General features: G+C 39.7%; 1 protein-coding gene across 2 annotated transcripts in view; it reads right to left on the bottom strand.

The window, feature by feature from the left end:
* kazna (kazrin, periplakin interacting protein a) overlaps window positions 1-22,657 on the bottom strand; it is a 167,200-nt gene extending 144,543 nt beyond the window's left edge. The window contains exons 1-2 of one of the 2 annotated variants that reach the window (XM_042409093.1): window positions 22,368-22,657; window positions 14,483-14,640 (exon numbers count right to left, since the gene is read on the bottom strand). In XM_042409093.1, coding sequence (XP_042265027.1) covers window positions 14,483-14,640; window positions 22,368-22,488 — 279 coding nt within the window. In that variant the 5' untranslated portion in view covers window positions 22,489-22,657. The remainder of the gene's footprint in view (window positions 1-14,482; window positions 14,641-22,367) is intronic. The other variant, XM_042409094.1, reaches the window with a different exon arrangement.
* Window positions 22,658-23,252: the final 595 nt, after the last annotated feature.

Below are 23,252 nucleotides of genomic sequence, written 5' to 3' on the forward strand. Positions count from 1 at the left end.
ACTCCTACAGTGTTTATTGCTGCTTTGGTCCAGTCTGAATCTTCAGCCAGAGCCTGTTTGAAGTTTATAAGAGCAACTGAGTTTACGTGTTCGATGTAGCTATTTCCTACATACATCAAGTTACCTGACCTGGGCTGAATCTGCTCTGATCATGATGCAATTTTGCTTCAATTTCAATTCCCATACTGAATATATATAATGACATTATGACAGATACCTGTGCGATTTAACCAGAACCCACAAGTGACCCACAGTGTTATTTGTATGTAATGTATAATTACTGATAGGGGTCGGTTTGATCATGAGCATAGAAGCCAAAGCAGATGATTACTGGTGAACATTAACATATGTATTGTGAAACTCTGCCCTCTCAAAAAAAACTGACTGCATGACACACCTGTATTTAACCTCTGACAGGTATCAAGGACTCTCTCAAAACCTGTAGCAGCTTTCCTTTCATTTTGCACCTCAGTCATGAAATAACCTTAAAGAAACAGTTTGATGAACTTGTCTCTTTGGATGAGGTAAAAACATGAGAGACGCTGTGGTTTTTTATGACTCAGAAATGGATTAAAGCTGATTTTGCATAGGCCATTGTATTTTGCCCTTAATGTCCCTAATTTATTAAACACTGGATATCCTATTTTGGCAGGAAACTGGCTCTTAACTGTAGGTCAAACTAGAAGCTCGGAGTGAACTGAAATGCTAAATATGGTCAGACGAATTGTGTCTAGTGTGCCTTTGGTAATGTCAGAAGCAACTGGCAGCAGCCCTCACTGGACTCCTTCAATGAAAATATCTAAATTCATTGTTCTTCTGCCCAGGGTTTCAGAAATCAATTTAAGCCATGGCAAGTACACTTTTATGCAAATTCAGTCTACCGTCCAGGTAAGTCCTTTGAAAACGCCTCAGTGACATTAAAAAAGGTTAGACGTGCACATAGAGTGACACTGAGGACTGTGAGCAGCAGAAAAATGCTGTTATCTATTACTGAGTTCAACCTGAGTGTGTCAGCTTTGTAGGCAGGCTCAGTAGGCCTCATGGGAAAATGAAACCTAATCCCATTTACACCGGCATTTAACCACGAGGAGATGTAGCCTGTCTACTTTTATTGTCTTTAATCGCTTACCGAGATCAAAGACAAGACCGATATCACTCTACGTTAGGCGTAATGCGAGCAGAATTTTTCCAAGTAAAGTAAAAGACAGACGATGAGAAAAAGTGAACAAGAGAGCTCAGACCATTTGTTACTTTGACTAAGGCACTATTTACCTATTTGTAGTGTACAATTTTGGTCCTCTGCTTTTTGCTGTTGCTTTTAGTGTTATTCTGTCATATTTGGATGAGAAAAGCTTGACAGGAAAATATGCTCCGGGGATCGGGCACTCTTAAATGTTTCTGAGGGTATTATTATAACTATACATCAGGAATGTAGGCAGGCAATTGAACAGATGGAATGACATGTTAGAAGCATCTATTATTGCAGCTAAACTCTACTAAAGTGTATTCCACAAGCTATAGTGGCTTCATTTTCTTTTTCGGATGGCTGGCTGATTTGCCATGAGGATAATGCCATCATTCAGTGTACCGCCCTCGACCGTGAAGTCTCACTACTGAGAAGAATCTGCATTAGAGACGTGAGCAAAGCCGTACAGTGTCATCTGTGTATGATTGGATGAGCAGAGTAAGTAGCATATAGGGGTAATTCAATTAGATTTCTCCATCTTCTATTGAGATATACTCTGTGTTTTTGTATGGATAGATGTAGTGTCAGGAACTGAATTATAATTACTGTAAGCTGCCTCAAGTTATTTCTCAACAGTTGAAGACTGTAATGCTGCCAACAGAAAACTGTTTAGCAATTAGCTGATAAAAACATGCAGTGTAAATTGACTGAGCTACATTTTTTATATTTAGAAGTACTCCTTTACTTTACTTTCCCTAAAAACAAAAGACTTATTTCCTGTGTGGTCAAAAGTGCCTTCAATATAGGCTTAATTGGTGTTTCAAAAGACAGGTTGTATTGGAGCAGAACTCAATGTGACCAAAACACCCAATAATGAAAACTGAATTTAAATTAATTTAGGACAATTATAACCCAGTGCCCATGTGTTGCACTGGGTATTCTTATCTCAAGGCTTCCACGAGATCCAATAAGCTTTTCCCACAGCTGCACTACACAGATAAATTCTTCGAAACTCTTGAAATGGAGAGGGCTGGCCTCAATTCATGCTTGAGCACAACATGTTAATGATTCCAAAGATAAATACAACCCTTAATTATTTTTTCATTATGAGCCACAGAAAAAGTGATTATTCTAAACCTAAACACTGCTGAGCCGTTTATTGTTAAGTTCGCTCTCTATTGATTCCTTTAAACCTCACTCAAGAGAGAATAATCCAAGTGACAAGAAGATTTGATGACAGCACCGGTGCTTTTCATATTATGGATTAGACAAGTATGAATTGTTCTATTTGTCATCTCCTGCTGACTCGTCCGGCTGTGTTTACTAAAGCGGTATGTGTCTGCATCGTGACAACCCCCCCTCTTCCCCTTCGCCACATATTTCAAAAACACTTTATCATCTTTCAATCAGGACAGTCCAAAGCGGTGCTCCCGCTGTTATATTTTTTTTTCTATCAAGACCCACATGAAATGAGCAGCTTCGGGCTAAACAATTCCTATTGTGTTTATAGGAGCAGCTGATATGATGGGAACTCTATTTGTCCATGAATCCAACATTATAAGGCAAACCACGGTTGCAGGTTTGGCAGAAGAAAGGGGAGTATGTGTCATCATAAACTTATTGATTCTTCTCTGTCTGAGCTGAAACGTGATCACACACTTTTTCAGCAGCCCCTCGCTGAGAATGTGACAATGAACGTTGTGTCTGTCTGAGTTTGTTAGCCTGACAGACTGGTGACCTGTCCAGGGTGTGCCAGGCCTCCTGCCTAATGCCTGATAGGACAGCCACACTGCAGTGTTACCAACTCTTTCTAATGGAAAACAGCTCAAGCCTTCTCATCACTACATATGTCATATCAAACACATGTTGGTGTCATTTTCTTTTGCAAAGACATCCATGAAAGTGACACAGACGTAGCTGATGTCTGTCCAAAACCAATAAATCACTACATTTGTAACTAGGTGCTTTTATGAGAAAGAAAGTCACTAAAAATAGGTCTTAAAGGAAAAATTCACCACTGTGAATATGATGATTTCTTAAAACTGGGTCACCTATGTATTAGAAATGTGCGATTATTTTTTAATTAAGTGCCCTATGACTATAGAAAACTAAGGAAAAGTTTGTAGATTCCCCATACCGCTCTAAAGGGGGAATACTACAACCAGAATGCATCCAATCAGACTGACTCACTCCACTAAAGGTGTGTACACGTCCTGCAGAGACAAGGTTAGTGAGCAGCAGCATTATATCTCTTTACTGACGCTTATTTTCATTTACAAAATGTTTTTCCTCATCGAGTCTGGATAAATTGCACCCGTGTTCAAAGGATCATAAAACAAACTCACGCACTGGAGTCAGTTATGTTATGTGGATCAACTTACCGAGTGCTGCATGGTGCCGCTGGATGGATGCACAAGTACAGGTAACACAGTCGCTGTTCACTGCTCTGTATTCAGACTTGGCAAAGTCTGATATAATATTCTGTCAGAAAACAAAGTCAGGTTCACCAAAGCGTTGCAAAGTTTGTTGCAGTAAGGAGTTCTCCTTTTCTGTTGTTGTCCTCTCCTCCACACTCTGTTTTTTCTGATTCCACAGCACTATATTCAGCCTTTTAAGTTGTAATAGTGGCACCACATCTCTGCTCCGACATTATATTGTCAAGCTAGTCGTTGGTTTGTGATAGTGTCATCACGGAGAAAGTCAGCTGAAGTTTGTGTGTCAGGCTGCGCTGTAGCTGTCTGATTAAACAGCACTATATTCCGTATCATGAAATTAGTTTTCCTCCAAATGTACTGATATTTTGAAGTATTAAGTAGTATGATAGTTTGTGTCTGCTTTTCCCTATTGCTAGCGTAGGCAAATGAGCAGGGAGCTCTGGGTGCAGGCAACATGGAGGGAAGTTAAACATTGTTCATTTGCACACACTACACACATTGTAATGATACAATGCTGGTTGAAAATGGGCAAAGTTTCCATTTAACAGTTGCTAAACAGATAGACAGAGTACTTCATTAAGTCAGTAAGTTGGCAACACAGGCCCCAAGTGACCCTGAACAAGATATTAAACGACAGATCATTTGAGTTTTAAGTTCAGAATTTTTATTTTTATTTCCTTTTCTCATTATTTTCATTTCACCATTACAATATTATTACCATGTTTTCATCAAAGATTATTATTGACAAAAAAAAAGACATAGCAAAAGGGGGGGTTGTCTTATAATAAGAATCATCTAATATAAAACACAACTCCCACTGTGCAGGGGCAAGAAAAGAGCGCAGAGCTATTGATGAGTCACCTCACACATAATGCAGATTTAAAACTTCATCATCACACCTACACATACACACATTATTATGCTGTCATTAGTTTCACTTACTTTCAAAAGTCTTGTAACCTTGATTTGAGCTGCTGTTACCAGGGATACTGCACTGCACATGACAGTCACAAAGTCAAAGTTAATTTTGGGCGGCACAAAGACAAGAAAAAGGTTGGAACAGTCATCTCTGTTGCAGTTCACTTGTTGAAGGTCAAACAAATTGAGTGAGCAGTGACTCCATATTCATGAGCATACATGAGACTAAAGCTTGGAGCATTTTTACTCTTCCACACCTGAGGGTTATGGGTTTACCTCTACTAAACGGTGTAGCTATGGACACAGCACACACCTGCGTCAGAGGCAGCCCGATATAGCTCCCGTTCAAAAATTGAGGGCAAAGCCTTTGATCTTTGAAGATAGCAAGGTGCAGTAATATGGAGAACACACTGGGGAAACAGGGAGCAAAAAGACAGGGCAACCAGGACTAACATATAAACAAGCTTTGACTCTATTACCTCACTGCCTATATCTTCTCTTTATACCATCAAAATAATCTTCTGATTGCCTGTTTCCATAGTAACCTACTGCCTTATATGAACATGTGTACACACATACATATATACACACAAAAAATCAAGCCTGAGGCAGAAGTCCTGTCAATTGAGGTTTCCACTTAGACTACATCAATAGATGAGCTTAGATAGATTAGATTAGAAGAGTACTGTGTCTGATGTGGCCGGGACTTGCTGAAAGAAACTGTTCTCCGCATGAAGAGGGAGATCATGTAGCCACTGTGAGCAGCAGGTTTGCTAACTGAAGCTGGAACCCTTCCCCTAGTTTGTTTAACTTATGACACACTGTATGTGGCTCCAGGTGAGCTGCCAAAGGGTTAAAGACCTTCTAAAAAATAAATCAATATTAACCAGTATTACATAGTTTGGTCTATGTTTCTGACATGCTTGAGGCACAGAATAATCATGAGTCTTATATCATGTCTACACTTTCAGCTGTCTGTGTCTCATGTGTCTGACACAACAGTACGCCTTAATGTTAATCAATACAGCTGTCTAAACAGCCCACACATTGGCTTGCGACCTCAAGCGTATTTCTTTTCTAGGCTTCAAGTCTATTTTTCCCTTTAACACACATAACTCCAGTCATTATGTATTGGGCTCTGAGCACTTCCAAAATGCGATTGACCTACACTCGACACTGTACCTGAAAGCCTCCAATGTAGACACACAGACAGGGCACTCAGCGCCGCTGCTGCTGTTGCTCTGCTAAACATGCTGCTCACGCTACGTTTTCTGTGTAGACACAGTGTCAAAGTGGACTAAGTGCCTGGAAGAAATTGCATGCTCTTCATTTGCTTAGTGGATGGGTTAGTGCAAAAACACACATACACTTGGGATAAAGGTTTCTTTCTTCCATGAAAACCCAAGAAAAACATAGTGGATATAAAAAAAACCCACCAAAACACAGATTCAACTATGAACATGACTGTCTATAACAGTGACTGTCAGACAAGCTGTGTTGCCTAGCAATCTAGGTATGACTTGACCAGTTATGCAAATATTTCTATTCAACACCAACACCACATAAGTTATTGTCATGATTAAATTTCCCTTGAGTGTCATTAGACGCAGTAATAAATGAATTGTTAGACCATCTGAGAGTCTTGTATTGTACCAGCCTTGTACCAAATGCATCGACGCCCAAAAATACAAAGGATGTGTCTGAAATAAGTATTTGTAAAGGTTTTCTATAGTATTTTGCCTTTAAACAAGTCTAGGATTGTAGTGTATAAACTGTATCTGGTTATTAGCTTTAGTTATTATGATCCATTTTTTAACTTACAGACTAATGAGGGCTCCGTATCTATTAGCAGACAATCCCACATGGGGTTCACAATATTCGATGTAGCCAGATCATGCTGAAACAGCCTTCTCACTCAATACCAAAATCTAAAACAACTGATTTGTGGAACCAATAAAACCATTTCCCCTGGGGAGGTACCGACAAGTCCAGTGTTTCAGCCGCTGCCTAATCTACAATCTGAAAACATTTTGTTCTGGGTTAAATGTCTTTACTTAGCAGTTTGCTCAAATCTGACCTCAAGCTTGCAGTTCTCCTTGAAGGATACACATTTATCTTTCCCTATCCCAGGGGACCAAAAAGGACAGTTAGTCATTGCTCCAGCTGTGTTCGGAGACCAGCTCGGAGGGCTGGTAGTCACAAAATCTCTGAGGCATTACATTCTGGATCAATGCAGACTATTAACCACTACCTTGTGTTGCTATTCCCATAGCTAGTGTATGTCTTTGTTAGAGTCAGACCTTGACCTCCGATGGAAATGGTTAAAGCTTGTGGAGAGTAAGGCTTTGTGGAAGATGGGAACTGTGTGGTGCGTTAAACGCTTGCACAATCATCAGCTCCTTCTCTTGCTCTGTTAAGTGCATCTCCCAAATCAATAGACTAGTCATTTTCAGTTTTCCTTGCAGAGAGCTAGCTTGAAGCATGCCATTATTTATTCCATTTAAGGGGCCTTTAGATGTAAGATGAGTGGAAAGATTCTCTGCGTCCCCACAGACCTGTGCTGTGGGAAAGTACTTACTGATTTAGCATGTCATGCCATGTGCAAACGCACTAAAAAATACCCAAAACACAACTACAGCATAAATGTGGCTGAAATTAAAGGGGATATTTTCAAGTCTATATTTTTAGCCTGGGCTTTTGACTTGCAGGGAGCATTTTTACATACAGTATGTTCACATCAAGTTTTGTAACTTTTACCATGTTTAACATCCAACAGTATACAAATAACAGAAAATCCCCAAAAGCATATGTCCCCTTTAACAGAGAACAGTGATTTTGGTCACAAGCTGAGAAAACCAATTATCATATATGTCAGGTAACATAAACTAGTGAGGCAGTCTGATAGGATCATATGAATTCTTTCATACAACCCAAAAGTGTTTTTCTAACCATTTTCACTCTCTATACTGTATGTCAATTAAACTGGTGATAGTGGTTGATGTTGGCTTCCCATCATGTAATGTCACTTTTTAGAAATTCAGTTTTTAATAGGGCTGACAATCGATTTGAAAGGATAAAATGATTTTCATTGTGAAAACTTTCCAGAGTTGTGAATTCCTTCTCCATTGTATTATTATTTAATACAGTATGCAGTGTTTTGGATCTAGTACTATGATTGGCTTTCCAAGATCATATTTCATTAATGCAGCTCCTCGCTATTTAGAACACAGTTTGGTCTTAACACCTGATAATATGTATGTGGAACCTGGAATGAAAAATTTACAATGAGGGCAAAAAATTTACTTTGGCCAGTTCACCATTGCTGCCACGCTCTTTGTCCTACTGTCCTTTGGCAATGTTCACTATTTACTCAGCCTGGGCTCATTAGATTCCACCTGCTCGTAATAGATTTTGATGGCAGAGCAAATATTGATTCTGAGGAGGTTTTTTTTTTTTTACAGCGTGAACTTCAAAGTTCTGTAAATTTATTTCCGAAAACAGTGTGGGTCCAAATATTGACTCCAGCTGCAAAATGTACTGATATATTTTGATAAATTAGTTATACATTTTTACAACAAATGATATTGTCTGTCTTCTTATAATGATTATCAGAGCTCAAGAACAAGTAAAGGATACAGTTTCTTACAATATATTATTTCCTACTTACTCATGAATTTCCATACCATTACACTTCACTGTGACAGAGAGCTCTTTTCTCTGCAGGCAACATTCAGAGCTGTATTCCTATAATGAAATGGTTTTCAATTTATTCCTTACGAGATAAGCCGTCATTTTCAATCTGCTCAACGTACAAGTCCACCAGCTAGAGGAGAACTATCATGCATCTAGCACTGACAAATTTTTGTGTGGCAAAAAAAAAACTGATTGGAAGTAGCAGATAGAGTAAAAGACATCATTTTATACATTCCTTCTTCATAGTATCCTCTGAATGAATGAGATATCCCTGGGCTTTTCATTAAGTGCAATACTCTTGACCGCAGCAGCATTAAGAATGACAAGGGATTGCCCTTGTCCGTACCATCACACTCACTGAGATCAGGCAATTATGACTTTGAGGAAAGGCTAAACAGAAATAGGAATAAACTAATCAAAAATGGGAAAATGACAGAGACCAAATACCAGAAACCAAATACCTCAAGTTGAAGCTGGCTGCCCTTGATATGAAAGAATCATTTTCAAAAATTTAACAACACACAGAAGTGGAGAACTTGAGTGTGCAAATTCTAGTATTTTGAAAATACTGCTGGATGTTTTGACAGAACAGTAAAACCTCAGAAACGCTCCGGCTCTTTTCAACAGTAGATGAAGACAAAACTCTCTTTGAACCACATTACCCAATTTCCATTCTCATTTGTCACACTCTGGGATTGAGCTGGGCCACAATAAACCATCACCATAGTACCACATGGCAGCATATCTGGCTGGCCCTTTTTGGAGTAGGGCCTATTAGACAGGCCTGGTGGAGTCAGAGGAAGGGTTGAGAGGGCAGATGGGACCAAGGTGATGTATTATGCATGGGTAGAAACCATGCTCTGGAGGGCCAGCTGAGCCCCCAGTCATAGAGAGACAGACTGACCCAGCCAGACCCATCACACACTCACTCCCCCTACAGCACCTCCCCCCAGTCCTCTGAGACTGTAGGCAGCCTGCACTCTTCCATGACCCTGGGCACAGGTCCAGCACTATTGGCTAATAAATGTGCAAGCCAGTCCTATGTGAAATATTAATTTGGACACTTCACGGATAGGTATTTGATCCAACATAACTGACTTAGGTATCTAGTCGACAGATAATGTAGATAAGGGGATCATTAACTCACTCATTTAAGCAGTATTCATTCTTTTTTGGTCACTTGGGGGCAGCAGAACAACAAGTAAATACAACTTTGATCAATCATCAACTTAAAAAGTGAGCAAACAGTCACCTATTTACACATCCAGCAGACGTGAAGCAACATCAGCATTCACTTAGAGTCGTGTTTCCATCCACCAAATCCATTATTCACTCTCCTCTTAGCTCTATTACACCTCCACCAACTTCTGAGGTAAATGTGTGGCACTTAAGCAGCTATATGCTCCACTGTGCTTGTCACTACCTTGTCAGTCTGCTGTTTAGTGCTGGCTAGGTTGCGTACAGTTGGTTTATCAAAGCTTTCTCACCGTCTGCTGCATCTGGAAATGAGATGGATGAGAGCAATAAGATTGAACCTAAACAGTGAAATTACGGGAGCTGAAAGACACGAGAACGGTCTGTAGAGATGAGGGGATCTACAGAGTTAGGTGATTATTAGCCCTTGTGGTTCATCACTAAGAGTGACCCATTGAACATCACACTGTCGAATGACCCATTGTTAAAGGCCCAATGAAATGGAAAATACATTTTCCCAGGTTTAATCCTGTGTCCCTGCGTTTATCTCTGGTTATATGCCAAATATAGGTCAAAAAAAATCAGCATCACAGTATTTTTACATCGAAATCTTTTCTCTTCTTGTAAAATGGTTTCAAATGTTTGATGACTCATCCTGCAATCAGGAAAGTTCATCCAATCAAATGTGACGTTGGGCAAGTACTTCACTGTTTGTGGGCCGTAGTAGCTCACAGAGCAATATGGAGAGAGACAGGAAGAGATGTGTGTTTGGATATCAGTCAGTTTTCATTCCCAAAACAATGTGGCCTAATTCATTCAACTCAATTCTTTTTCTAGCGAGGTGAGGGAGGTGTGTGTGCAGCCAACAGTCCTCTGTAGCGCTGTTTCTTTCTGGAGCTCTGTATCGCACTTAACTCCAAGGCCCGCCCTCTTTTTAGTGGTCCAATCAAATGCAAAGGAAATGTAAACCGCTCAAATATTCCATTTCATGTCACAGTACAGACGCTAGAGACGCTCTAACTTCTGTTCCATGGGGCCTTTAATATGAAAATATTGATAAGTGCAGCTTTAAGTCAAAATAACCATCTATTCACTTCCATACAACACAAACGCTTTCATGGATTGAAATAATATTGTATCTATGTCATTGAGTTAGGAGAAACAAGAGTTTGTAACAGTTCTGTATAGTGAAGCCGAGTTTGTACACTTTACAGCCACTAAATATCGATTGTCTCAGAATAGCCGGCAATGCTAACAATATTGATTTTCTCTGTGTTCAATACAGATTACAAAGGGCTCACAATTACTAGTTTTTTTGTTGTAATTTCATTGCATGAAATATTGATCAGACATGTTTTTATATTCATTGTTTTTAGCTCTAAAATTCTGTGTAACTTTGCACTTGTAAAAAAAAGTGTGTCTATCTATCTGCTTTGCTTTTTCTATTAGAGTGACAGACGTGTCCACAGCTCTCCACTGATGATTACAGCAGAGTGGAGGTCGGAGGGAGTCAGATAGATCTTATTTATCAGTGTCTCCACTCAGTCACTGTCAAAGTCACCTTTACTGGCCTCCAAACTGTGTCCACATCCCCCTGTGCACAAACTCTCCCTTTCTCTCCCCCTATTCTCCTCCGCTGATGAGTGACAGCTCAGCTAATGTAGGCACAGCCGGGTAACAGCACGGGGAAGGGGAGATAGAAGGAGGGTCGGTGGCAAAAGCTCAGCAGCCAATCTCCTCCCAGCTTGACTGCAGGATACACACCAGATGGGCCTTTGGAGGAAAAGGAAGATCCACACGAAGCAGCTCTGCAGTGAGCCGTCCATTGCAGGACAATAGTTGGGGTTTGTTGAAAATGCAATGTTGTTTAGATGAGAGAGGTGAAAGGGAAATTTGATAAACTTCAGTTTTCAAGAGACTGCTGGTCAACATACTCATGAAGTCAGTGTAATGCTGTTTGGAACGTCCTTCTCAGATACTGCAGAACTGCAGGGGACCCGAAAAGGGTGGAACCAATTTCATTTGACCATAGCCAGACTATCAGTCATAGCTGTTGTTTAAGTGTAAAAAAAAAAGCAAAAAGCAGAAAAGCAGTTACATTTGTATTACTCAATGTTCTTACATTATAAAGGGGTGTAAATGGATTTGGAGGCATAACAGAGAGAACTAAAAATCATAAAGTGTATTAAAGCATCAAAGTCATCCATGAATTATCTGCCAGTGTTCAGGAGTCTGGAGACCACGTTTAAGGTTTGTGACATTTCCAGTTCTTTTTCATATTTCACATTCTTCATTTCTGATCTTGTCATTTCCATCTCATACATACTGATATACATAATGATTGGACCTGACTAATTAAGCCAGAAATGTTCAGGTTCTCCATCAATGATATTTCATTTTGGAATTGTGTTCATACACTTTTTACTGCACGGAGCTTCTTGCTCCGAGGACAACAATCCTCACTGATAGACACCTGCTTCATGACATTTTACCTCACTTAGCTATGACTAAAATGAAAAGAAACATGTTCAAAAGAGTTCTGACAGAATGAGAAGTACCTGACTGCAACTTAAATTACTAAGACAGAGTCTGCAGTGTTGTTGAAAGAAAGATGGCTACCTGTCTCTTAGAGGGAGAATGAGAGATGAAGTGATAAAGTGAAAAAGGGAGAAAGGAGCGTTCAGTGTCAGTCACCAGTCACTCAGTAGTCTCAACATGTCTCTTGTCCTGGAGTTAAGTGGATTTTCCTTTGGCTTTGAGTTTTAAACAGGCTTTTGAGCCTCAAAAGAAATAGACAATGAGGGGCCAGGAGAATCAGAGAGAAAGAAATGCTAAGTAGGTAACCGGTTTCATTAGAAGGTCGTTAACTTTTGTACAAATGATGACTAAAATAAAAAAAGGCAATAGATGTGCAACCAGCAAGTTAAAGGTGCAGTGTGTAAAATTGAGTGGAATCTAGCGGGACAGACTTTGCAGAAATGGAAAATAATATTCATAAATATGTTTTAATTAGTGTATAACCGACTGAAAATAAGAATGGTTGTGTTTTCGTTAGCTTCGAATGAGCCCTTTATATCTACATAGGGGGTGGGTCCTCTTCCACCATGTTGCACCGCCATTTTTCTACAGTATCCCAGAATGGACAAACCAACACTGGCTGTAGAGAGGGCCTTTTGCGTTTTTCACAAGTTTTGCAGCCACCATAGGTTCTCCTACACGCTTGGAAGTGTGGGGGGGGGGGGGGGGGGGGATTATTCAGTTGGCTGCAATCTGCAACCTCACCGCTAGATGCCACTAAATCCTGCACACTGGTCCTTTAAAAGCCACCTTGTTGTAGATTAGAGTTCATGACCATTTTTATTCAACAACATCTGTTAGGTTGTAGCTCATGCAGTACATTTTGCATTACAAATTATTTTGGATTTGTGTGAAGGAGTACAAATGACACTGTAACAAATTACCACAACAAGCATATGCGTATTAAATCGCCAACAGCTCAATCACACTCTTGACATTGCCACTTCAGTTGGCTGCATCCTGCGTCCACTAATTGGAGCTTGTAGGAATCCAGCCTCTCATCTCCTCCTCTTCCCTCACAAAAATTACATGAAATCATCAGCAAGAACAAGAGTGAAACAAGGAGAAAACAGAGAAAGAATAGATGTACAGAGACGGTGCCGATAATGTCACGTCCCCATCGTCTCTATATGATCCATTAATAGTGGCTGAGCAAATTCATTTATTAACAAAATGTGCCATCCTAGCAGATGACAAACATCAATTCTCACAGATGCTTAAGTGATTGATGCCCCAGAAAATTTATTTTTGAGGACAGTGGGGTCATCACTCAATATTAACAGGACTTGGAGGAAGATTCAGTCAAAGGAGGGGGTGGAGGGTAGCAAGCAGAAATATATTAACCATGAGAATAGTTTACAACACTCTGTTCTATTCAGTGGATCGGTCATTACGTAGAAGAAATGTAACCTTGTTGTTCAACCCCTATTACACACAGTCAATATTTTCTTTTCATCTGAGGCCTTTTGCCGGCGCTGCTCAGAAATAGCATTCTTTGTCTTCACAAACAATTTGCACTGATGCAGAATGAAGTGTGAAGTGAAGTGTACTCCCACACTACAAGTCTGCCAGGCGTCGGCACAAACTATCTTTTCCTCTGTTCTCAAATTCGAGCATCTTTTTTGACCTTTGTTCCCTGAGATTACATTATCCAGCAATTTATAAGGTTAATTAAATGTGTCTCATCTCACATCAGTCATAATCTAACCGCATTGTGCACAGGTCTACAACTAATGATTATTTCAAATGAATTATCCCTTCATTTTTTTTCATTTTATTGCGCAATTAATCATTTAGTTTATAAAATGTCAGAAAACAGTAAAAACAAAAACGCCCTTCACAACTTACCAGACCCCAAATGTTTTATCAGACGAGTCCAAGTCCAAAATACAAAAGCCTTCAAGATATAAACAAGAGAAAAGCAGCAAATCTTCAAAGCTAGATAGAGCAAATGTTTGGGTTTTCTTGCTTGATAAATGACTTGAATCATTAATCAATTATCTAAATAGTTGTTGATTAGTTTTCTGTTGACTGGCTAATCAATCAACTGAGTAATGTTGAATCGTGCAGTTGAATCACTCAGTCACCTGCAGTTTTCTGTTTCTGAAGTTTAAAGGATCAGTGCCTGGGCCACTTCAGAGGTCTTTATGAACACCGTTAATGTAAGCGCCACAGTCACAGCAGAGAATGGCAGAGCTAAATTTATCAATGCATTCTTGCGAAATAGGTGGTGCTGAAAGCATGCTGATATATTGACTTCTTGCAGGATGTGTTACAGAGCTAGAATGAAAGCCTCTTGTTTCTGTTGAAAACCAATCAATGTTTGTTTATAAAAAAAAAAACAGGATGTCATATGTCAGCCTGTAGGTAGATTAAAACCTGGAGAGCAGAACAATCATTTTGTCACTGATGATTCTCTTTCTTTATCCCCAACTGCGGTCTTGTGAGCTAATGAATGTAGTCGTGCTGTTTCTTGTACCTGAGCATCCACCAGGAGGTGCCTCATCAGGGTCATGGACTTCTGCAGTGTCTCCTTCTCTGGGGGAATAAAAGCGTGCTCCTCCTGCTCCAGGGGCTTGGGTCCAGTCACCATGAAGTTTGCAATCTGGTCATTCAGGCTGTTCAGAGACTGCACAGCTAGAGGGAGACATAAAGGTAAAAGTCACCGTGAATGGGCTGTGAACGTGAAGAGCATTTGTTCAATTTGGATTTTGACTTGGTGATTAAAAATATCAGTCATTAGTCTGGTGAATCAAACTTAATCTGTACTGAGAATCCTCTTTATTGTCCAGGAAAAATGGCACTAAAAAAGACAATTAAAAAGTAAAAATTATAGTTTTTTTATATGTCCTCCCTATCAGAGTACAGACAGGCTTAAGGGGATCATAAACTGCATTAAATACAAGAACTCCATCACACACACACAAACGTATTACTTCTTCCTTTGTGGATGAGGTGCCAACCTCTTACTGAGCAGGAACAACAGAGATAACTCAGTGGTTTCCTACTGTCACACTGTCACAGACTTTCTCCGTCAACGCCCTTTCTGGTCCAGAATGTTCCATGTCGGCCTGCGAGCCATCCTGTTTTTGTTTCCCTGTTCTTGCCCTTGTGTGTCCCTGGCAAACCCTCTCCTTTCAGGTTTCCTCTCCGGCTAGGCTCCCCCATTACAAACTAGCCAGCCCTACTGTATTTCCTCCTTCTTCTCACTCACACACACATACACACACACACACACACACACACACACACAGACACACACACACACACACACACACACACACACACAGACTTCCTCGACCCTCTTCCACTTGCCATTAATCCCCCTTAGTCTTTGAAAGGTCACCACAACTATTTCCTAGGCCACCCACGTGGTAGACTTGCTGGATAAATGAAAGAGTTGGAGAAAAAGGCATTTCCATATTTTTGTGCCTTTTTAGCATAAGTATCTTTTGTATTTTTCATGAGCTGCCGCACTAACCCCTAATGCCTCATTATTCATCTTTCCAGCATTTAAACTTTGCTAAAACCTCAAACTTACAGCTTTGTCAGTTAGAAAAGGAGCGAGAGGTGATCAAGGACTGACCTTCTGTCCAGAGGTCATCTCATACAGACTTTGAGCCATTAAATCTCTTGTGTTGTCCTGGAATCACACACAGCCGCATTTCTGCCAAATAAAGAAATCTAACCTGCTAAATCCATATAGAGTAGGATGAATTTAGGCCAAGAATGAGTATGGGTCTTTTCAGGATGCAAATATAAAGCCTCTTTCACACACAAAAGCCCACGCAAAAAAAAAAAAAAAAAAAGAGAGAGAGAGAGAGAGCATAGATTAACATGTTACATAACCAAAAAATTCTTTCACCGTGGGTGACATTTCCAAGCAAACAAGCTTTGAGTAGGAAATTTGACAAGTCGGCACTGAAGGCGGCAGAGATAAGAAAGAAACGAGGGGGCTGAAGAGGAAGACTGTGTCCCCTTGAGGTAAGAGTGGAGCAGACGTCAGATGTTTGAATACGTGAGTAGGCTGCTGTTTGTCGCCTGAGTTCACAGACACTCTGGCCAGTTCACACTATTGTAACACTTCAGTAGATGGTGAGTGTGCAAGACGTTCTCCTGCTTTGTTTTTCCCCTTTTTTTCAGTTTATATTTAAATGTGGTTGATTGAAAGGCAAACGTCATATTTTTCTCTTCTTGCTAATTTCAGTGTATTTTCTATATTTTCACTGATGTGGAAGCCACACAGACGCACATTAGCAATTATGTACATGGCTTTTTCACTCCCTCAGTTGAGCTTTGGATGATGTTATTTCAGACACTGACTCTTACTGCCCTCTTCTGGGTGAATACTGAACATGCAGGCACCGGCGAATCAAAAACTGTGACATTGATCATTTGCCGGTTCATATCCTAAGACTGAGCAGACTTTTGTTTTGTGAGCCAGCACAGTTATGAGATGTATGGGAAATAATTAAATGCCAAACAGATGAGATCGACGTAGCGCTACTGTGACCAGGAGTGTGTTGGACAAGCAGTGATAAATATGCTGATTTTCTATGAGATTTTAATTTGCCTGTACTAACATGATACATTGAATAAAACCTAATTTAATAATCTATTCATTTACAGCGTGGGAATTCAAGAGACCTCAGCTAATATGATGAAGACTTCTTAAAACTAACACAACAGATAAGCTACATTGCCATTGCAGTGTGAACATCATCGATTTCAAACTCATAGCCATTGATGATGAAGGCTACCTGCTTTATACACCGTGCTCTAAAATCAATAGGCATTTTGCTTGCACATAACCCTGCATATTGACCACTGTCCAGTCGCCAATACCGTGATCATTAAGCCTCTGAAGCAAAAAAAAAAAAAACTAAATGGTTTGGAAGCATCATGCATCATTGCACAGACGAACCATTAACCAGTTTAATGAAGCACACAATCGATGCTTTTCTTTTGAAAAGGTGTTTCCACCATGTGTATCAACAAGAATCAAATCATGGACTATAAATAGATACACACACACTATTCATCTAGGGCATTTCTCTTGTTGTATGTGCATCCATTTTCTCATTAATAGACCAAATAGCTACAATTATTGATTATTGATTTCATTACATTATACAGTATATTATACAATTCTACTAATAGAGGCCTCGGAGCTTTCCTTCAGGTCAAGCCAATAACAATAAACAGTATATAGTAGTCAAGCGTTTTTACAGGCTATAACTGATATTGGCCACATTAAATATTGACAATCTTACATTCAATCAGATATTCTGTGTTGACAAAGTAAAACAATATATCACTGTCACAGCGGTGACATTGCTGCCAAGGATAAATATGCAAAATACACCAAACTACAGGGATTGTTATTTTGTGTCTTCGACAGCGAACTGAAATAGATTCTACCTCAAGTTTGCCTTCATCTAATCTGAAAAACTGATGAAAGAGAGGCAGCGGTATGCAGGTAGGAAGGAAAGAGGAAGATAAAATTAAAGTAGTTTGGTTACAATAGATGCACAGGAAAATAAAATTGTCGTTCTGGCTCGGCAGTTGCACTTTTCCTGTTGCTTTTCCCTCCTTCCTTCTTCTATCTGTGTCTCACCAGCACAGGCAGATCTCAGAGTGCCTTACATGTCACCCTATAGAGCACGAACAGCACAACAAAAGAGGAAGAGAGGCCACAGTCAGGCCTTTATCTGTTCAGGAGGGAGAACTCTGGGTGCCAGGGGAAAATAAGATCACTGCTGATGAAAAATGTTTGAAAGAACGTATGCAGCAAACCTAATAGGATAAGGTGCACTGGTCGGGCTAAAGTCGAGATAAAAGGGGCTTATTTCATGGGAATTGTTCGCAGCGCACATGAAATCTTGGAGAAATATTGAGAAATATTGAGGGTGATGAGCCAAAATCCATTTCTGGGGTAGTTCTGATGTCAGACTTACATTTACTGCAATGCACTGAGCGGTACAAGGTTATACTCACCCAGGTTCTTTATGCTGGTGTGACATATCCAAAGGTTTTATTTAACACTGTATATAATATATGCGCAGTGCTTGAAATAGTGTGTTGCAATCCTTAAATGTGTTCATTAACTAAAATGCATATCAGAAGAAAGAAAATCATTTTACTCTCTGCGTAAGAAAGCAGCAGGGGTGGTGGCACACATCAATTAATCTGCCAATTATTTTTTCAATTAATCGTGTAGTCTATAACGTGCAACAAAGTAATGAAAAACTGTCCATTAATTTTCCAGAGCCCAAGATAACGTCTTCGTATTTCTTTTTTTTTGTGCAACCAACAAAGACATTCGGTTATAATGGTATAAAACAGAGAAAAAGCAGAAAATCTTCACATTGTTGGAGGATTGTTGGTGTTTTTCACTTGAAAAATCAATGACACGATAGGTCGATTAACAAAATCATTGCTGATTATTTTGATTAATCGACTAATCATTTCAGCTGTAATTAAATATCAAACCAACACTTGAAGTATTAAAAAAGAACTTTATTATGAAATATGATATGAAATGAAATCAACCCTTGTTTTACTGGTAATGTTGCTCTCAACGATACAGGTGTTGCTGGATAGTTCTTAATGTATTCTCTGGAGGTCCGAGGTGATTGCTAGTAGCTGATGTAAATAAAGTGGACTCATAATTAGGAATTATAACTATCAAGTTGTTGAATGCTTGATCAGATTCTTAGTCTCGTTCACTTATTCGTTGATAAGACCATTCCCAATTTGAGTCATAATTTTGGTAATTATAGACTATTTTTCTTTATGTGAAACCATTAAACATTCATGCATTTGAAATGATTAGTTTACTTTATTAAATAGTGAAGCAGCTTTGTTTATATTCCTCAATGTGAAATATTGGGTAAAAGTATTGATTTGGTCTTTGTTCTGAAACTCTGGTTTTGTATTGGCACTGGCATCGACCACTTTCAAACAATACCTCGGCCCTCTTGTTATCTCTTTCCAGCGTGCTATTGTGAATACTAATGCATTACCGAGTTAATTCCTTCAGCAGGCAGCAATGAAAGTGGGCAACAATTTCACACGCTGATAGCCAGCATGAAATAAAAAATTGCAACTTTAATACATTAGAGCGAGTGCATGCGGCTTGATAGTCTTAACAGGCCTGTTGTTTTTTTTTAAGTGCTATTTTCCTTAGGGGTTTGCATCAAAGCCACATAATGAGAGACAGTTCCGGTGAATTCTTCCTGTTTTGTGTTCATATTGATGAAACAAATTCCTTTGGCGCTAAACTGGAAGCCCGGCATGTGGTTTTGTGTTTGCACCATTAAGCACAGTTTAAAAATGATGCACTTATGAAACATCTGGTAAATGGAACAGATGGTTTAGAGGAGCTGTAAAGACAAAACTTGTGAAATCTATAGTCAAGTATGTGCGAGATCATCAACGGCATCATTAACATCATAATGATAAAGTTATTTTAGGCAACGGTAAACTCTTCAGGCCCTGAGAAGCAGTTAAAGACGCTCAGGAATGAAGAGTAAATATTTGTTTATGTAGTTTGTTTTGGTTAATGTCCGTATTCTCATGCTAAAAATGTTGTTTTTAACACATTTGACAGGACACATGAAGCAACAAGGCATTTAAAACAGACAGTAAACTACAGTCCTGACCACTGTTAATGGGTGACTGATACAGTTTGCCCAGAAAATGAAAATAGGTGTGAAAAAAAAATCACTCTGCAGCCAAAAATCTAAAGGAAAGATAAATGGAAAGAGTTAAGCTATTTTTAAATCAGTACTAGTACTTATAAAAGTGGGGTGGTTTATAAAAAGTTATTAATTTTACAGCATAGATTTTACCTGATAGAAAGCAGCATCAAACGCACAGTCAAAAAGTACCAATCTGACCTGAGAGTATCGCTATACAACACTGCCCTCTAATGATATCAATACAACACCACAGCGTCGGCCAATTTCTAATCTTACTGTCAGTAACAGTCGAATGGTGTTCACAGTACTCCCACTCAGTTTAATCTCACTGTGAAATGAATGCAAATCAGTCAAATCACTTGGGTGACGAACATTACCAGACTTCAACCACATAAAAGATGAAAAGGCGCACGACAGTCTTCAAATTAATGTCAATTATAAGTCTGTCTGTTAGTGTGAAAATATGACCTGATTGGAATGTGATGTTTTAATTCACAGCTGCGTCTAATGAGGGGATCTTCGCTGCTTTGTAAGGATATTTTCAGCATTATCGTATTGTCTTAAGTGACGTTATTACTGCTCGACACCTGATGTGTGTTCTGACGATGTGAAGTGGTTCTGTGGGTTTGGAGTAGCGAGGGCTGGGGGGAGATACGAAGGCGGGCCATCAAAAGAAATGGGATAGTTTCACAGAGCGCTAGGTGCATTAATCATCGACAAACAGTATGCGTGAACACAGGCTGAAAAATGTGTTGTCATCCAAGGTGATACATGAATCAAAATGACTGTAAAAAGAAGAAAATAAAATGTTTTCCTGATCAGGATTTATGAGCCGGTTTTTCCTTATCCAAATCAAACAATCTTCTGCTCGGATTCTGCCGTGCACACACACACGACACAGGAGAGAAGTTAAAAATTCATGAACAGAGCGTAGGTCACGGACACATCATAAACAGGTTTGCTCGTATAGGACGCTCATACATTACGCATGTTTACACGTGTGTTCACAAACGCACATAATGCCATCAATTTCCCACCTACAGTCCCCACACAAGATTCACATGCTGATGATAAAGAGGCAGAGACGATGCAAACACACATCGCTCCTTCAGTGGAGCCGAACCCCGGGGGTTCTGTAGCTATGAAGCAGAGAGCGGCAAGCAGAACTCTCATCTCTGCAGAGCTCATTAAACTCTACTAATCGTATCTGTTACTGCTGTAATGGGTGGAATAAAGAGAGAGAAGCAGGAATGGGATGTGGTCTCCTGGAGGTGGTTAGCGGTGCACTTAAAAACGGCTTGTGTGTGTGTGTGTGGGTGTATTTGTGTGTGTGTCTGTGTGTTTGCCCATGATAGAAAAATCCAGGCCTGGCTCACCATATCTGCCTATTTCTGCCTCCAGCAGCAAATGCATCCCCCTTGATTTTTTTTTTCCCCCCCCTTTCTGTTTCTGCTGAGCTTTACATGACTGAAGCTCTCTCCTCCTCTCTGCCCTCATTCTTGTGTTTTTCTGCTGCAGTTGTAACAACATCCTCAATTGTTGAACGGATTACATACCGGCTTGAGCATGTACTCAATTTCAGCATGAGGAATAGAATAATAAAAACGGTATCTGATGTCTCGGCACAAAGGGACAGCAGCTGCGACGTAATTTGACTAATGTTGTTTGTGCATTAACTTCATTTTCTAATAATGTAGCCTCATAAACACTGCCGGCTCATAAACAGACTCAGGGCTCTTAAGTTAAAAGGAAAAGCCTCATGTCTAATGCTTTGTAGTCTCTGGTTTATTATGATTTTGGTCACAGCCAACACAAAGCTCTGCGCAAACAGGAAGGATTCAATGCACAGACCCCACTGCCAAAGTCTAGATGAGATTAAACTGTTATGTCAACTCCAAATTGTCTGGCTTTTATGCCTTGAGCACATTACGTGTTTTTTCTTAGATACCGGGTGGTCTGTGAGTGTGCTGTTCACAGCGCATCTCTGAAGTACAAGAACTGTCTTTGTAAATACTGTCAAAGTTTGGATCTGGGCCAACTATCTAGAGGCCGATGAATCTTTGCCTGTGTTTGGTGTCATAACAGAATTTCATGTGTTTGTTGAATCTGCCAGACTGATTAAAACGTGGATCCCAGGATAAACACCTTCTTAACTTAAGTTCAAAGTTGAACTTCTGAGCGATCCATGAACATCTCGCATCCGCAAGGCAAGATTTGTGAGTGCGGCGCTCTTACTTTCTCTGCAACGCCGTGTGAATTTTAAACACAAAAAATGCTCTCGCTGTGAAATGATTTCAAAAGCTCTCTAACAGGATTACGCACTTTCTCTGAACTCACGGGTGAACAGTTAATGGCTAATGCTGAGTGCATTAGCGAAAACATTATGGCAAATGAATGCAAAGGAAGTTTCAGCCTGACTCAAAACTGGCCTAAATATTCTTATGTTTTTAGATGAAACTGACAAACAACTTACTCCCACGCATCACACAACCCCCGTCATCTCTTCCCCTCTTGATGTTTTTAATTTGAATATTCATGGAAATGTTTTTAGTAACAAAGGTGCTGGTCAGTGAAAAATATTCTGTGAATATGAAGCATGGCTGTCTGTAATATATCTGCAGCACCGCAGCTCCTCTAACTATACTTCAAAAGTCTGCATACTGGTATCAGGAGAAGGTGGGGGGTGGGGAAGGAGCCATGAATCACACTTGACAAGACCATTTCCTTTCACTGTCATCCCCGCTGATTTGCCTGTGGGGGCTGGAAGCTGCTGCCAAAACATAAACAAGAGGGATTACATGTATAATGACAGTCCTCTGTCAGGATTTAGTGTTTAAGTTAAAAGTGAATGTTGCGTTTCATCGGGGAACTTCTGTTTAATTAAACAGCTGCTGAGGTCCTGTGTTCAATTAAAGGAGATTTAAATGGCTTCAGAGCACCAACAGTTCTATAAAGTTCTCATTAGACCGCTGTGCTACGCTGCTATTTCTGCCATAGATACCATCAAAGATATGATCAAGGAGAACACAGATAGTCTGGTGATTTTCAACATTAAAAGGTCTGTTCATCTAAATGACAAAAAACTACTCTTGTAGTATCAATCCGTGCAGACAGGGTCGGTTTCAGCAATATGGATATTTAAGAATTTATTTTTAGTTTTACTTTAAATACACATAACAACATTTTCTATAAAAAGGTTCCTTAAAGAACCTGTGCAGACGTGTTTTAAGATATATAAATACACACTGCTTTGAATAATAATTTGTGTCTTACTACCTTGTTAAAATGCTTAAAATGTCTTCTACTATTTCTCCTACATTGAAAAATCCAGAGTCTATGAATATTTCAAAAGTTAGACTGAAAAGTCTGGTCTCTGTGTATGTGCACCGGAGGCTTCAAATTTGGTTCCTCACCACAAAGGAAATCATTAAACCAATAGTAATATTATACAACAGAGCCTTCAAGATCCATGGCAACCTTCCCCCTCGGACTCACCACCGCACTGCACTTTCACACTCTGACGCTCTGACTTTTCAGAGCTACACG

This window comes from Thunnus maccoyii, chromosome 4 (genome assembly GCF_910596095.1).
Source record: "Thunnus maccoyii chromosome 4, fThuMac1.1, whole genome shotgun sequence".
In the NCBI taxonomy this organism is placed as follows: Eukaryota; Metazoa; Chordata; class Actinopteri; order Scombriformes; family Scombridae; genus Thunnus; species Thunnus maccoyii.